The following is a 15,563-nucleotide window of genomic DNA, read 5'->3' as shown; positions in this document are numbered from 1 at the left end:
TCATTTTATCATACTTCTCAGGCATTTCATCTCAAACACATTCAAACTCCTCTCTTCCTCTCTTATGTTCCATGTTTCTGCCCCATACTATGTTGTCAGCACAATCACTACTTCATACAATCTCTTAGCATCAATTTCCAAATGTCTATTACTCGTTACACTTTTTAATCCCCCAAGGCATACTTGCTTCTCTCAATCTACATACATATACCAAAGGCTCTTTCCTCCCAACAAGGGAGGTAGCCAAAAAACAATGCCATAAAATTCACTCCCACCCATTCTCTCTCACATACTCCACTCCCATTTACTTCCCTCCCTCCCTCTTATTTTGGCTCCTCCAGGATGACGGGTCATCCCTGTATCTCACCCACTGCCCTGGGTCAGAGGCAATATTGCAAGACACAGCACATCCACAGCAAGGCCTCTTCATTAAATTAGCGATCCTCCCTCTCCGTCCCATCATGCAGAATAAGAGGAGACGGGCTGGGTCAATTTATTTTTTCACACATATTCCCTCACTCCCTTTCATGCATCACTTCATCATCCATACACAAACATTCTCTATTTACCCCCATCTTCTGTCTTCTCCCATCCTTCCTCAATAGACATTCCCCTCTTTCCCAATACCCCTTTTACCCCAACCATCCATCCATCTCATCCTTGACTCCAATTCATGTTCATTACTTCCACACCTCTTTTACTAATATTTTATCATTTATTCTTTCCATGTGTCCAAACCATCCGATTCTTTTTTCATCAACCCTATATGTCATCTCCTTTTCCACACCAGTTCTCCTCCTCATCTCTTCGTTTCTCACTCTATCCAGCCTAATAACCCCTTTCATACTTATTAAGCACCTTATCTCAAACATATTCAAACTCCTCTTCTCTTATGTTCCAAGTTTCTGCCCCAATAATAATACATACATACATACATATACCAAAGGCTCTTTCCCCCTTACATGGGAGGTAGCCAAAAAAAACAAAGGCATAAAAACAATTCCCACCCACTCAATCCCCAATACACTCCACTCCCCTCCACCCTCCCTCTTATCTTGGCACCTCCTGGATGACGGGTCATCCCTGCATCTTGTCCACTGCCCTGGGTCAGAAGCAGTGTCACAAGACACAGCACATCCACAGCAAGGCCGCTTCATTAAATCGGCGACCCCCCCTCTCTGTCCCCTCATGCAGAAAAGGAGAAGACGGGGAGAAATCTCTTCGGGCTGCATCAAATTTTTCTCACACATACTACCTCACCCACCCATTCCACCTCATGCATCACATCATCCATATACAACCATTTTCCATTCACCCCTGTCTTCTGTCCTCTCCCATCCTTTCTCAACATACATTCAAATAATAATAATACTGATAATACTATCTTTGGTTTAAGATCTGTAATTTAACTTTGCTCTTACTTTTTCTGAAGTGTTGTCATGATCTTACGGTTGATCATATGAGGCATGTGGGCTGGCACCCGTCTGGCTTGGTAACCAAATTCTAGGTTGTAGAGACGGTTGACATGCAGTAAAGATTCTCCAAACATGTCCAGTAAACGTCGTTGTCCATAATGTGGAACTGCATAATCCTCCTTGCTCAAAGACTGTAAATCTTCCTGTTTCTTTAAACTATCACTACCTTCCATGCTATAGTCACTGATATAATTTCCATATGAATAGTCCTCCAATTTTGATTTTTCAAGTTTTACCTCCAGAAGATTTCGGGAGTGCAAAAGGCTTATGTTACTAATATGTTCAGAACCATTTGTACGAACCGGTATCCAAGATTCATTATCATAAAACACAAGTTTTTTCTGAGGCTCATTTTTCAAGACCTTTTGAACAAGCTCTGACCTTTTCCTTTTAAATCCTTTCAGAGTTAAAATTTTTGCCAAAAACTGAGATTCTAAATCTCTTGCTTTCTCTAACACATCACTTGGCATTCCTGAGAGATAGAAATTAACATGATGATATTCTTCTGTACTTTCAGGTCTCTGTGGAACCCCTTCTTCTTTTATCACCTTTGGATTCACTTGAGCAAAAGTAAAGTTCTCTCCTACTAAATCCATATTTGTTACATTACTAATCTTTTCCACTTGATGGGTATCAAAGTTGATGATCAACTTATATTTCTGTGGAGATAAAATAAAAAATCATAAGGTACCAAAACAACAATCAAGAAGAGGCAATTACAAAAACTATTCATATATTTTTTTAATAATCACAATCAACTTGTAAATATCACTTATTAGTTACTATTAGTGTAACTATACCAGTTATATGTTAGAGAAGAGGCAACATCTGTGTAACAAGACCATATACAAAAATTAAATTTGGGGATTGGAGGCAGCTGCAGAGCAGGTAGCAGGGGATTTCTTGTGGCTGTTTGGTGGTGGTGGTTGGGAGGTAGTCTTATGACATAAATACTGCCACACCAAGACCAACACCCAAATACCTATATCACCCCCAAATACTTTCTTTTCTTCTTCCACAACCACCAGACATCAACCTCCAGAAGCATACCTATAATCATATCTCTCACTGCTCCATCAACAAAATGAAAGACAATATACTGCTGTATCCCAGACCCTGATAGCCATCCCTTTTAATCCTCTCCCTCAAAAGGACAGGTCCACCTGGCCAGACTGGTGCAACCACCAACCAACCCTTCTAAGCTACTAGAAAAGGCTGGATGACTACATCACAGATAACTGTCCAAGATGCAACACTTCACCCCATACTATACAACACTTTATAGAAGACTGCTTTGTACAGTCATGGACGCCAGCAACAAAATACACTCTATAAGGGATTTCTGGAAAAACCCTGTTCCAATTGTGGCATTCCTCAAAGAGATGGGACTGCTTGGCCAAGACAGTCTAGGGGATAATAAAACAACAACAACAACAATTGAATTTTGGCTCTATATATGCACACATGAAGAGATGATAACGGAAGAGGCAACAGTAAGAGGAAGATGGGCAGGTTATTTTAAGGAGTTGCTAAATATGAAGGAGGATATGGAGGGAAAGGTAGTTGTAGTGGGAAGCACTAAGAAAATGACTGTTATGAATGAGGAAAATGGGGAAATAAGAAAAGATGAGGTGAAAGCAGTATTTAAAATGATGAGAGCAGGTAAGGCACCTGGATTTGACGAGTGTCATGTGGAGTGTCAAAAGGGAGGTAAAGCAATGATAGTATACTGGCTGGTGAAATTGTTTAATGTTTGTCTACAAGAGGGTAAAGTGCTGGAGGACTGGAGGAATGCCTGTATAGTGTTGAGGATGACAAACTTTCATCACTTGTATCAGTGTTCAGTTATAAAAAGAAGTGTGTTCGTATTTTGTTTATGGAGTTTGTAATTATTTTGTTATGGTGTAGAAAATATTATGTACATTTTGGATGTGTAACTGTACGCATCAGACTTCAGTTTTTTTTTTTTTTTTTTGTTAATACCCAATAAGGTATTGCATGAGGTGGATTGGACGGGGGAATGGGGGTGAGGTAGTGTGTGTGAGCAAAAATTTTTTATGCAGCCCGAAGGGATTTCTCCCTGTCCTCTCCTTTATATGGGGGGACGGAGAGGGGGGGGTCGCCAATTTAATGAAGCGGCCTTGCTGTGGATGTGCTGTGTCCTGTGACACTGCTTCTGACCCAGGGCAGTGGACAGGGTGCAGGGATGACCCGTCATCTAGGAGGTGCTAAGATGGGAGGGAGTGTGGAGGGTTTTTGGGGATGAAATGGGTGGGAATGTTTTTGTGCCTTATCCTTTTTGGCTACCCCCCTGGTAAGGGGGAAAAAAAAGCCTTGGTATATGTATATGTATGTATGTAATACCCAATAATGCCGTGTGTGGCGCTGTTCATTCGGAGTGAGAAATATACATAAACATCATCCAGCAGCCGGTTGTGTTCATCACCCCCTCTATTGTATGCCTGTATTACCCCATCGGGATGACTTCAGCCGCAACATATAGTTCTGCTTTACGAGTGAAAAGGGGGCAAATGTGAGTGCAGTAGTTTCAGAGGGATCAGTTGTTGAGTGTAGTTGGGAAGGCTTATGGGAGGGTTTTAATTGAGAGGATCCAGAGAGGAACAGAGGGAGTAATTGATGAGGAACGATGTAGGTTTAGGAAAGATAGGGTTGCATAGATCAGATTTATGTGGTAAGGCAGATACGTGAGAAAGATTTAGGAAAAGGTAAGAATGCTTTTCGGGACTTTATGGATTTGGAAAAGGTATATGACAGGGTAGACAGAAAGGCACTATGGGAGGTTTTGCAGATATATGGGATAGGAGGAAAGCTTACAAGAGTAGTTAAGAGTTTTTATGAGAGTAGTAGAGCCTGTGTTAGAATTAGAAACGGAGAGAGTTGTTTGAGGTGAAGGTGGGCTTTGCCAGGGATGTGGCATGTTGCCTTGGTTGTTCATTGTGTATATGGATTGGGTGGTACGGGAGGTAAATCCAAGGGTGATGGGCAGGGATTGGAGATGATTAAAGAAAATGGAGAAAAATGGGAGATAAACCAATTATTTGATGACACTGCTTGTAGGAAGATTAGAGGAGGGATTAAGGAAGTTAGTGACGGAGTTTGGGAAGGTGTACAAAAGGGGGAAGTTAAAAGTAAATATGGGTAAATGTAAGGTTATGTGATGTACAAGGTGAGAAGATGGCAACAAATTGGGAGTATTAAGGGAGAGAGGTTAGAGGAAGTGGATAGCTTTAGATACCTGGAGGCACATGTGGAGGGAAAGGGAAGAATGGAGGTGGAGGTAGAATGTTGACTGAGACAAGCAAGTAAACACCTTAGGGGATTAAAAAGTGTAATGAGAAATAGACATTTGAGAATGGATGCTAAGAGGAGATTGTATGAAGGGGTGACTGTGCTGACAACACTGTATGGGGCAGAAACATGGAACAAAAGAAGGGAAAAATTTAAATGCATGTGAGATGAAATGTCTCAGAAGTATTGTAGGGGGTTACTAGATTGGACAGGGTGAGGAATGAGGTGGTGAGGAGAGTGGGGGTGGAAAAAGAGTTGGGGGATTGGATGGATGAAAGTGTATTGGGATGGTTTGGACACGAGGAAAGAATGAGTGTAGAGAGATTAGTGAAAGAAATGTGTAAGGCAGAGGTGGATGGAGTGAACAGGAGGGGGCAACTGAGGATGAAATGGATACATACATACATATACCAAGGCTTTTTCCCCCTTACAAGGGGGGTAGCCAAAAAGAAAAAGGCATAAAATCATTTCCACCCATTCCATCCCTGAATACACTCCACACCCCTCCACCCTCCCTCCCATCTTAGCACCTCCTGAATGACGGGTCATCTCTGCACCTTGTCCACTGCCCTGGGTCAGAAGCAGTGTCGCAAGACACAGCACATCCACAGCAAGGCCGCTTCATTAAATCGGCGACCCCCCCTCTCCGTCCCCCCATTACATAAAATGAGAGGACGGGGAGAAATCCCTTCGGGCTGCGTCAAATTTTGCTCACACATACTACCTCACCCCCCATCCACCCGCCCATTTCACCTCATGCTATCCCAACATCATCCATATACAACCGTTCTCCATTCACCCCTGTCTTCTGTCCTCTCCCGTCCTTCCTCAACAGACATTCCCCTCTTCCCCAAAGCCCCCTTCACCCCATCCATCCACCTCATCCTAGGACGCCCCCTCATGTTCACTCCCTCCACATCTGCCTTCCACACCTCTTTTACTAGTCTTTCTTCACTCATTCTTTCCATGTGTCCAAACCATCCTAATATTCTTTCATCAACCCTATCTCCCAGCTCCCTTTCCATCCCCGTTCTCCTCCTCACCTCATTTCTCCTCATTTCTCACTCTATCTAGCATAGTAACCCCCATCATACTTCTCAGACACCTCATCTCAAACACATTCAAACTCCTTCTCTCTTCTTCTCTTATGTTCCATGTTTCTGCCCCATACAGTGCTGTTGGCACAATCACTCCTTCATACAGTCTCCTCTTAGCATCCATTCCCAAATGTCTATTCCTCATTACACTCTTTAATCCACCAAGGCATTTACTCGCCTCTCTGGATGGGCAGGGTAAAAGTGATGTTAAGAGAGAGGGGCATGTCTGTTGAGGAAAAGGGGAGAAAACACAAGACAGGGGTGAGTGGAGAATAGTTACATATGGATGATGCTATGATACATGGAAGGGACTGGGTAGGGGATGGGGGGTTAAGGAGTGGTTAAGTGTGAATAATATTTTGATGCAGCCCAAAGGGATTTCTTCCAATCTTCTTTTTTACTGCATGAGGGAATGGAGAGGGGGGGGGTTGCAGATCAAATGAAGCAGCCTTGCTGTGGATGTGCTATGTCTTGCTGCATTGCTTCTGACCCTGGGCAATGGGTGAGATGTAGGGAAGACCCATCATCCATGAGGAGCCAAGAAATGAGAGTGGGAGGGAGTTGTGGTGAATGGGAGTGCAGTGCATGGGGATGAAATGGATGGGAGTGGAATTATGCCTTTTGACTTTGGGTACCTCCCTTATAAGTTCTTTATTCTTCTCTCTGTAGCTCCAATGGAGACATTCCTAAAAAAAGCAAAGGCATAAAAGGGTCTGGGAGGAGTTTTGCAACCAGAACCCTAAAGTTAAAGTCTTTTAACCTCTTCACTCCGGGGCACATCGCATGTCTGGCAGCATTAGCTGCCAATGTGCGATGTTGCGTCATAATAATCGCATCATAAAAAATAAAGTCAGTGCTCAATCATTCGTTCTCTTTCACCCGTGAATTTTGATAACCATAGAAAATATGATGAAGCCAGTTTAGAGAGAATGGAGGTTACGTAGGCATGATCACAATAAATATAATCAAGACGACAATGTCGGCATCATCGCGCACCCACTTGCTCCTCATGACGCATACGTAGGCGTCACCGTATGGAAGTGGTTAACCACTTCAGTACGGGACTTAAATCTCGCGGGCAGCAGCCAATGCCAGCCATATGACGTAACGAAATAATATTCGCATCATAAAATATAGTCGCCGCTTATATCGATCGTTCTCTCTTTCACCCGCGAATTTTGAAAACCACAGAGAATGGGATTCAGGGCACATTTGGGAGAATGTAAAAACACAGGGGCGACTACAATAAATATAATCAAGACGCCGATATGGCAGCGTCGTGAATCCACTTGCTCCTCATGACGCCTACGTGTGCGGCACCGTATGGAAGGGGTTAATGAGTGTGGATATGGTACAGATGAGAGTAAAAGAGAAGAGATAGGCAGTATATTTATGAGAAGAAAGATGAATGTATTGGCATTGAATGAAAAGTTGAAAGGGAGGGGTGAGTTTGGGTTTGGGAGTGTAATTGGGAGGGTCTCAAGAGTGAAGAGAGGACAAGGGAGAGAAGGGGTAGCTATATTAGTAAGTGAAGAGATAGATAAGTGTGTGGTGAAGTGGAAAGAGGTTTCTTCAAGGTTGAAAAACAAAGGCAAAAGCCGACAAGACGGTGTCAATCAACACCGTGTGAGATCAAAACCTGTATTGGTACGACGTTTTGCTTGTTACAGCTTTTTCAAGTACAGACATATGGCAAACACTGAGTACATATAGGCCAACGGGGAAGGAACTGGGAGAGGTTATCAGGGAGGGGTGGGTGGTAGGTGGAGGGGCAGAGGGGGGGTGAGAAGGGGACGGGTGGGACTTGGAGGAGAAAAAGGAGGACATTTCGGACAGTTTGTTGAAATGGACTAAGGGGGACATTTCATACATTTGTATAATGCGGGTAACAGATGGATGATAGGAGGGGCGATGTTGAACATGCCTCTGTTCTGCTCAATGGTTTTGAAGCTTTGAATGGCGGCCACTTCCAGGCATTTCCTCCTCACCCTGTCTGGTTCACTAAAAAGAAGCTCTGCGTTATCCCAATCCATCAGGTGGTCGTTGGTGTTCCGGTGGATAACACAGGCGTTGGTGGTGATGTTGTTCCGGGAATCATAGCGATGCTCCCGGATCCGGGTCTTCAGGTCACGGGAGGTCTCGCCGATATATACTCTATCACATCCAGCACAGGGTATGCGGTAGACACCAGCATTTTTTCCCCACATCTCGTCCTGGCTGTCACTCCTTCTAGAGAGCTCTTTGATAGTCCTGCTGGACTGGCCCACTACCTGAATGTTACAACGCCCAAGTGTCCGGGTGAGGGTGGTGGTGACGCTGCTGGCTGGAAGGATAAGCCTCCTAGCTGGATCTTTCGTTGGCTCCCGCCCTTCCATTATTTTGAGTGCCTTTTTCTTGCACTGGTGGATGATGCACTCTGGATATTTTAATTTCTGAAAGACCTCCTTTATGTGCCTAAACTCGTCCTCTAAGAATTCAGGGCTACAAATTCTGAGAGCTCTGAGGTAGAAACCTATAACTACACCTTTCTTAATACTGAGGTCATGGTGGGAAAGGAAGTGAGTCAAATCATCCTTATTGGTTGGTTTCCTGTAGACTGTAAATTTTAAAAGATTATCATGTTTGATAATAAGGGTATCCAAAAATGGAAGGGAATCGTTGACTTCTTCCTCCAAGGTGAACTGGATGGATGGCTCAACCTCGTTCAGTGCCGCTTGGAGTTTGGGGATGTCAAACCGTCTGGGGGAAATTAGTAGTATGTCATCCACATAGCGAAGCCATACTACGTTGCCAGGAACGATGTCTGAGAAAGTCCCTGCTTCCAGAAATTCCATGAACAGGTTGGCAAGGACAGCGCTCAAAGGAGAGCCCATGGCCATGCCAAACCTTTGGTGAAAATAATGGTCCTGGAATTTGAAATAATTGAATTGGACACAAAGCTGTATTAAGTCCACAAAGTCATTGGGGGGAATAGGGAGGTCAGTGTCGGAACTAGTGATTTTAGCCCTAAGGAGGTCAATCGCTTTAAGGGTCGGGACACGTGTGAATAAAGAAGTCACATCCAGGCTGGCCAGCTTTTTGTTGCGAGCAGGAACGTCCTTAATTCTATTCAATAGGTCCCCGGACACTTGGGCGTTGTAACATTCAGGTAGTGGGCCAGTCCAGCAGGACTATCAAAGAGCTCTCCAGAAGGAGTGACAGCCAGGACGAGATGTGGGGAAAAAATGCTGGTGTCTACCGCATACCCTGTGCTGGATGTGATAGAGTATATATCGGCGAGACCTCCCGTGACCTGAAGACCCGGATCCGGGAGCATTGCTACGATTCCCGGAACAACATCACCACCAACGCCTGTGTTATCCACCGGAACACCAACGAACGCCTGATGGATTGGGATAACGCAGAGCTTCTTTTTAGTGAACCAGACAAGGTGAGGAGGAAATGCCTGGAAGCGGCCGCCATTCAAAGCTTCAAAACCATTGAGCAGAACAGAGGCATGTTCAACATCGCCCCTCCTATCATCCATCTGTTGCCCGCATTATACAAATGTATGAAATGTCCCCCTTAGTCCATTTCAACAAACTGTCCGAAATATCCTCCTTTTTCTCCTCCAAGTCCCACCCGTCCCCTTCTCACACACACCCCTCCGCCCTTCCTCCTACCACCCACCCCTACCCGATAACCTCTCCCAGTTCCTTCCCCGTCGGCCTATATGTACTCAGAGTGTTTGCCATATGTCTGTACTTGAAAAAGCTGTAACAAGCGAAACGTCGTACCAATAAAGGTTTCGATCTCACACGGTGTTGATTCTTCTTCAAGGCTAATGTGGATGAAGGTGAAACTGGGATGGGAGATGTGGGTTTTTGCAAGTGCATATGGGCCTGGTAGTGAGAAGAGTTTAGAGGAGAGGGAGGCTTTTTGGATAGATTGAAATGAGTACATGGAGGGTTTAGGGAGGAAATGTCTATGTAGTGGTATTGGGAGATATCAATGCTAGGGTAAGAAATTAACCAACGTGGAGTGCCAGGAAAAAATTGTAGTGGAGAGTTGATGGTGATATGTCTAGAGTGAGTTAATAATAGCAAATACAGTGTTTGGGAAGAAAATCAAGCATAAATACACATGGGAGAGGGTGGTGGATGGAAGGGTGGTAGATAGGGCATCAATGGACTACATTGTGGTAACCAAGAGAATAGTAGAAAGATTTGTGGATGTAAATGTTCTAAGGGGGAGAGAGTGGAAAGTAACTTGAGAGTGGAAGATTGATTGAGAAAGAGGAAAAGGACAGAAGGTAGGGAGGTGCTTAAAATAAACTGCTTAAATGAGAAAGAAAAGGAAGATGAATACAAGAAGAAACTGTGAGAGGAGTAGGAGGGAGTGAAGGATAGAGTAGAGCTAGGTGTGGAGGAGGAATGGGGATGGTTAAAGGAGGGAGTCACATGGTGTGCAAAGATGTGTGGACAAGGATGGGAGAAAATAGAAGGAAAGGTAGTGAGTGGTGGGATGAGGAAGCAAAGAAGGCTGTACAAGAAAAGAATTGAGCATTCACAGATTTGTGATAGGATACACTGAACAACAAATTTAAAAAAAAATTTTTTTTACTGGAGATGTGTAAAGTGATTTAGACTAATTTGGGTACGCTGATTTCAAAAATCATAACCGTTTTGCTGTATCACGTCAGGATTTTCAGTGACAGAAATATTCCCATTGCCTAGAAGTCAGGATTTCAATGAAATTTGCATATGTCTTTAACATGTCTATTTCGTACAATTGTTGTTAACTTGTGTTATATTTCTTTCTTTCAGATAAAGATGAGTAGGCATTCCTGTACCAATCATCCTGACAACTTCTGTTATGTCTGTGGTCGGTATACCAAAAAAGATCAACGGCGAAGTATATCTACAGCAGTGAAAATGAAGGCCGCCTACTTTCACTACTTCGGGTGTAAGGTGGGGGACCAAGAACAGAGCTGGGCACCACACATCTGCTGCACAAGCTGCCACACAGCCTTGACTCAGTGGTTGGTGGGCAAGCGCGCGAGCATGCCATTTGCGGTGCCCATGATATGGCGTGAGCCGCAGAATCATCATGATGATTGTTATTTCTGCTGCACAAGCATCGCCGGCTTCAACAAGAAGAATAAAGGCCACATCAAGTACGCTGACTGCGTCTCTGCTCGTAAACCTGTGCCTCATGATGACGAGAACCCCGTTCCAACACCTCCAGCTGATCAGAACATAGCTGTAAGCAGTGGTGAAGAGGATGGTGATGATGAACCTTTTGAACCCGACACTCAAGAACCACACCTTCTGAACCAGGGAGACTTAAATGATCTTGTAAGAGATCTCTCGCTGTCAAAGGCGAAGGCAGAGCTGCTTGGATCAAGGCTGCAGCAGTGGAATCTACTTGAACCTAACACCAAGATATCCTTGTTCAGAGCACGTCACAGAGACATGGCTGAGTTCTTTGAGATGGAAGACACGATGACATTCTGCAGTGACATCAACGGTCTGTTGGAAGAACTTGGGTGTGATCACGATCCTGCAGACTGGCGCCTCTTCATCGACTCGGGGAAGAACAGCTTGAAGGCTGTTTTGCTCCACAATGGCAACGAGAAACCATCAGTCCCACTGGCTCACGCGTTCGGCATGACAGAGACCTATGAGACAATGCGGCAGCTGCTTGATTACGTCATGTACAATGACTTCAACTGGCACATCTGCGGAGACTTGAAAGTGGTGGCGCTGTTGTTAGGGCTGCAGTCAGGCTACACGAAATACATGTGCTTCCTTTGTCTCTGGGATAGCAGAGACGACAAGAATCACTGGACAAAGAAAGATTGGGAAGAGCGAAAGGAGCATGTACCTGGTCGACACAACGTGAAGCATGTCGCCCTTGTCGACCCAGCCAAGATCTTCCTTCCACCACTCCACATAAAGCTCGGCTTGATGAAAAGTTTTGTACGGGCAATGGATCTGAATGGGCGTGGGTTTTTATACCTCAAGGAGAAGTTTGGCAACACCTTGTCGGAGGCCAAGATCAAGGCTGGTGTCTTTGTTGGACCGCAAATCCGACAGATTATGAAGGACGAAACTTTTCCGACAACTCTAAACCCCAAAGAGCTAGCAGCGTGGAGGAGCTTCAAAGCTGTGACGGACAACTTCTTGGGGAACGAGCGCGCGGACAACTATGAAGAAATAGTGCAGCAGCTGCTGGAGTCCTTCAGGAAACTTGGCTCCAGGATGTCCCTGAAAATCCATTTCCTACACCAGCACCTGAACTTCTTCCCTGACAACTTGGGAGCTGTCTCGGACGAGCACGGCGAGCGATTCCACCAAGAGATTTCACTCATGGAGACGCGTTACCAAGGGCGGCACAACCCGAACATGATGGGCGACTTCTGCTGGTTCCTGCATCGTGAAACTGACACAGAGCAGCACAAACGCAAAGCCAAATGCCTAAAGCATTTTTAATTACATTCTAGTGGAGTTTTGTTTTTGTAATTTCTATAATTTTGAAGCATTCATGATGAAATAAATGAATAAATAATTTTTTGTAAATTTCATTGAAATCCTGACTTCTAGGCAATGGGAATATTTCTGTCACTGAACATCCTGACGTGATACAGCAAAACGGTTATGATTTTTGAAATCACCGTACCCAAATTAGTCTAAATCACTTTACACATCTCCAGTAAATTTTTGTTGTTGTTCTGTGAATTAGTTACAAAATAGGACAAGAGAATCATACGAGAGATACAAGGAAAAGAGAAGTACAGTAAATCATAAAATAAAGGAGTAAAGAGGAGTGTAGATGTGAAATGGGGTAAGAGTATGACAAAAACTTTGTAGGTAATAAAAAGATGTTTTGGAAAGAAATTAAGAGAGGAAGAGGAGGCGAATCAAGTATAGAAGAAAAGATAAAAGATGCAGATGGAAAGATGATAATGGAAGAGATGGCAGTAAGAGGAAGGTGGGCAGAGTATTTTAGGGAGTTGCTAAATATGAAGGAGGATAGGGAGAGGTAGTTGCAGTGGGAACCACTAAGAAAATGAGTGACGAGTGAGGAAAATGGAGGAGAAATAAGGAGAGATGAGGTGTTGGCAGCTGTTAAGATACATATACTAAAGGCTTTTTCCCCCCTTACATGAGAGGTAGCCAAAAGACAAAGGCATAGAAACTACTCCCACCCATTCCATCCCCTACATACTCCACTTCCCTCCCTCTTATCTTGCACCTCCTGGATGATGGGTCATAACTGCATCTTGTCCACTGCCCTGGGTCAGAAGCAGTATCACAAGACACAGCACATCCTCAGCAAGGCCGTTTCCTTAATTTGGCGACCCCCCCCTCTCCATCCCCTCATGCAGAAAAGGAGATGGGGAGAAATCCCTATGGGCTGCATCAATTAAGTTAAGATGAGAGTAGGTAAAGCACCTGGGTTGGATGCGTGTCATGTAGAATGTCTTAAAGAAATAGGTACAGTGATGATGGACTGGCTGGAGAAGTTATTTAATGTTTGTTTAAAAGTGGGTAGAGTGCTGGAGGACTGCCTTTATAGTTCCACTTTACAAGAGAAAAGAGAACAAGCATGAGTGTAGTAGTTTCAGAGGGATCAGTTTGTTGAGTGTAATTGGGAAGACTTATGAGAGGGTTTTAACTGAGAGGATTAGGAGAGGGACAGTGTGGGTTTCAGCCAGGTAGGTGTTGTCTGGATCAGATTTTTGTGGTAAGGCAGATGTGAGAAAGCTTTAGGAAAAAGGATTTTTTGGGGGCCTTTATGGATTTGGAAAAGGCTTGTAATAGGAAGGCACTGTGGGAGGTATTGCAGATATATGGGATAGGAGGAAAGCTGTTAAGAGCAGTCAAGAGTTTTTATGAGAGTAGTACAGCTTATGTTAGAATCAGAAATGGAGAGTGAGTGGTTTGAGGTAAATATTGGACTTCACTAGGGATGTGTTATGTTGCCTTGGCTGTTCAATTTATACATGGATGGGGTGGTGCGAGAGGTAAACGCAATGTTAATGGGCCGGGATTGGAGATAGTTAAAGAAAATGGATAAAAATGGAAGCTAAGCCAGTTGTTTGCTGATGACACTGCACTTATGGTTGGACCAGAGGAAGGATTAAGGAAGTTAATGACAGAGTTTGGGAATGTGTGCGAGAAGGAAGTTGAAGATAAATGTGGGTCAAAATATGGTGATGAGATGTACATGGGGAGAATGTGGCAGTAAAGAGGAGGTGAGTATTAATTAAGGGAGAGAGACTGGAGGAAGTGGATGTTTTTTGGGCTTTTATGGATCTGGAAAAGGCTTACGATAGGGTAGTCAGAAAGGCACTGTGGGAGGTTATGCAGATATACGGGATAGGAGGAAAGCTTCTGGGAGCTGTCAAGAGTTTTTATGAGAGTAGTAGAGCTTGTGTCAGGATTGGAAATGGAGAGAGTCATTGGTTCGAGTTAAAGGTGGGACTTCGTCAAGGATGCGTTATGTCGCCCTGGCTGTTCAACTTATACATGGATGGGGTGGTGCGAGAGGTAAATGCAAGGGTGGTGGGTCAGGGATTGGAGATGGTTAAAGAAAATGAAGAAAAGTGGGAGGTGAGCCAGCTGCTGTTTGCGGACGACACTGTGCTTGTGGCAGGATCGGAGGAGGGATTGAGGAAGTTGGTGAGAGAGTTTGGGAGAGTATGTGATAGAAGAAAGCTAGAGATAAATGTGGGTTAAAGTAAGGTGATGAGATGTACAAGGGGTGAAAGTGGCAGTAGACTGGAAGTGAGCATTAAGGTAGAGCGACTGGAGGAAGTGGATAGTTTTAGATACTTGGGTGCAAATGTGGCAGGAAAGGGTGGAGGTAGAATGTAGATTGAGAGAAGCGAGTAAATGCCTTGGTGGATTAAAGAGTGTAATGAGGAATAGACATTTGGGAATGGATGCTAAAAGGAGACTGTATGAAGGAGTGATTGTGCCAACAGCACTGTATGGGGCAGAAACATGGAACATAAGAGAGGAAGAGAGAAGGAGTTTGAATGTGTTTGAGATGAGGTGTCTAAGAAGTATGATAGGGATTACTAGGTTGGGTAGAGTGAGAAATAAGGAGGTGAGAAGGAGAACGGGGGTGGAAAAGGAGTTGGGAGATAGGGTTAATGAAAGAACATTGGGATGATTTGGACACATGGAAAGAATGAGTGAAGAAAGACTATTAAAAAAGGTGTGGAAGATAGAGGTGAAAGGAGTGAACATGAAGGGACGTCCTTGGATGTGGTGGTTGGTTGGGGTGACGGGGGCTTTGGGGAAGAGGGGAATGTCTGTTGAGGAAGGACGGGAGAGGACAGAAGACAGGGGTGAATGGAGAATGGTTGTATATGGATGATGATGTGATTGCATGAGGTGGAATGGGCGGGGGGTGGGGTAGTGTGTGAGAGCAAAATTTGACGCAGCCTGAAGGGATTTCTTCCCTGTCCTCTCCTTTTATGCAATGGGAAGACGGAGAGGGGGGTTGCCGATTTAATGAAGCAGCCTTGCTGTGGATGTGCTGTGTCTTGCGACACTGCTTCTGAACCAGGGCAGTGGACAAGGTGCAGGGATGACCCGTCATCCAGGAGGTGCACAGATAAGAGGGAGGGTGGAGGGGTGTGGAGTGTATTCAGGGATGGAATGGGTGGAAATTATTTTATGCCTTCCCC

At 44.4% G+C, this 15,563-nt stretch overlaps 1 protein-coding gene across 3 annotated transcripts in view; it reads right to left on the bottom strand.

Annotated features, from left to right (window-relative positions):
- The window catches only part of LOC143041528 (N-acetylglucosamine-1-phosphotransferase subunits alpha/beta-like), a 142,691-nt gene that overhangs the window by 36,370 nt on the left and 90,758 nt on the right, over positions 1-15,563 (bottom strand). For 2 of the 3 annotated variants that reach the window (XM_076213509.1, XM_076213510.1), the window contains exon 13: positions 1,422-2,134. In XM_076213509.1, the coding sequence (XP_076069624.1) occupies positions 1,422-2,134 (713 nt within the window). Of the gene's footprint in view, positions 1-1,421; positions 2,135-7,684; positions 8,788-15,563 lie in introns of those variants that run through there. The other variant, XM_076213511.1, reaches the window with a different exon arrangement.

The sequence above is a fragment of the Oratosquilla oratoria genome, chromosome 31, assembly GCF_046742065.1.
Source record: "Oratosquilla oratoria isolate Oo_2021 chromosome 31, ASM4674206v1, whole genome shotgun sequence".
In the NCBI taxonomy this organism is placed as follows: domain Eukaryota; kingdom Metazoa; phylum Arthropoda; class Malacostraca; order Stomatopoda; family Squillidae; genus Oratosquilla; species Oratosquilla oratoria.
This window is presented reverse-complemented; position numbering and strand designations above follow the sequence as displayed.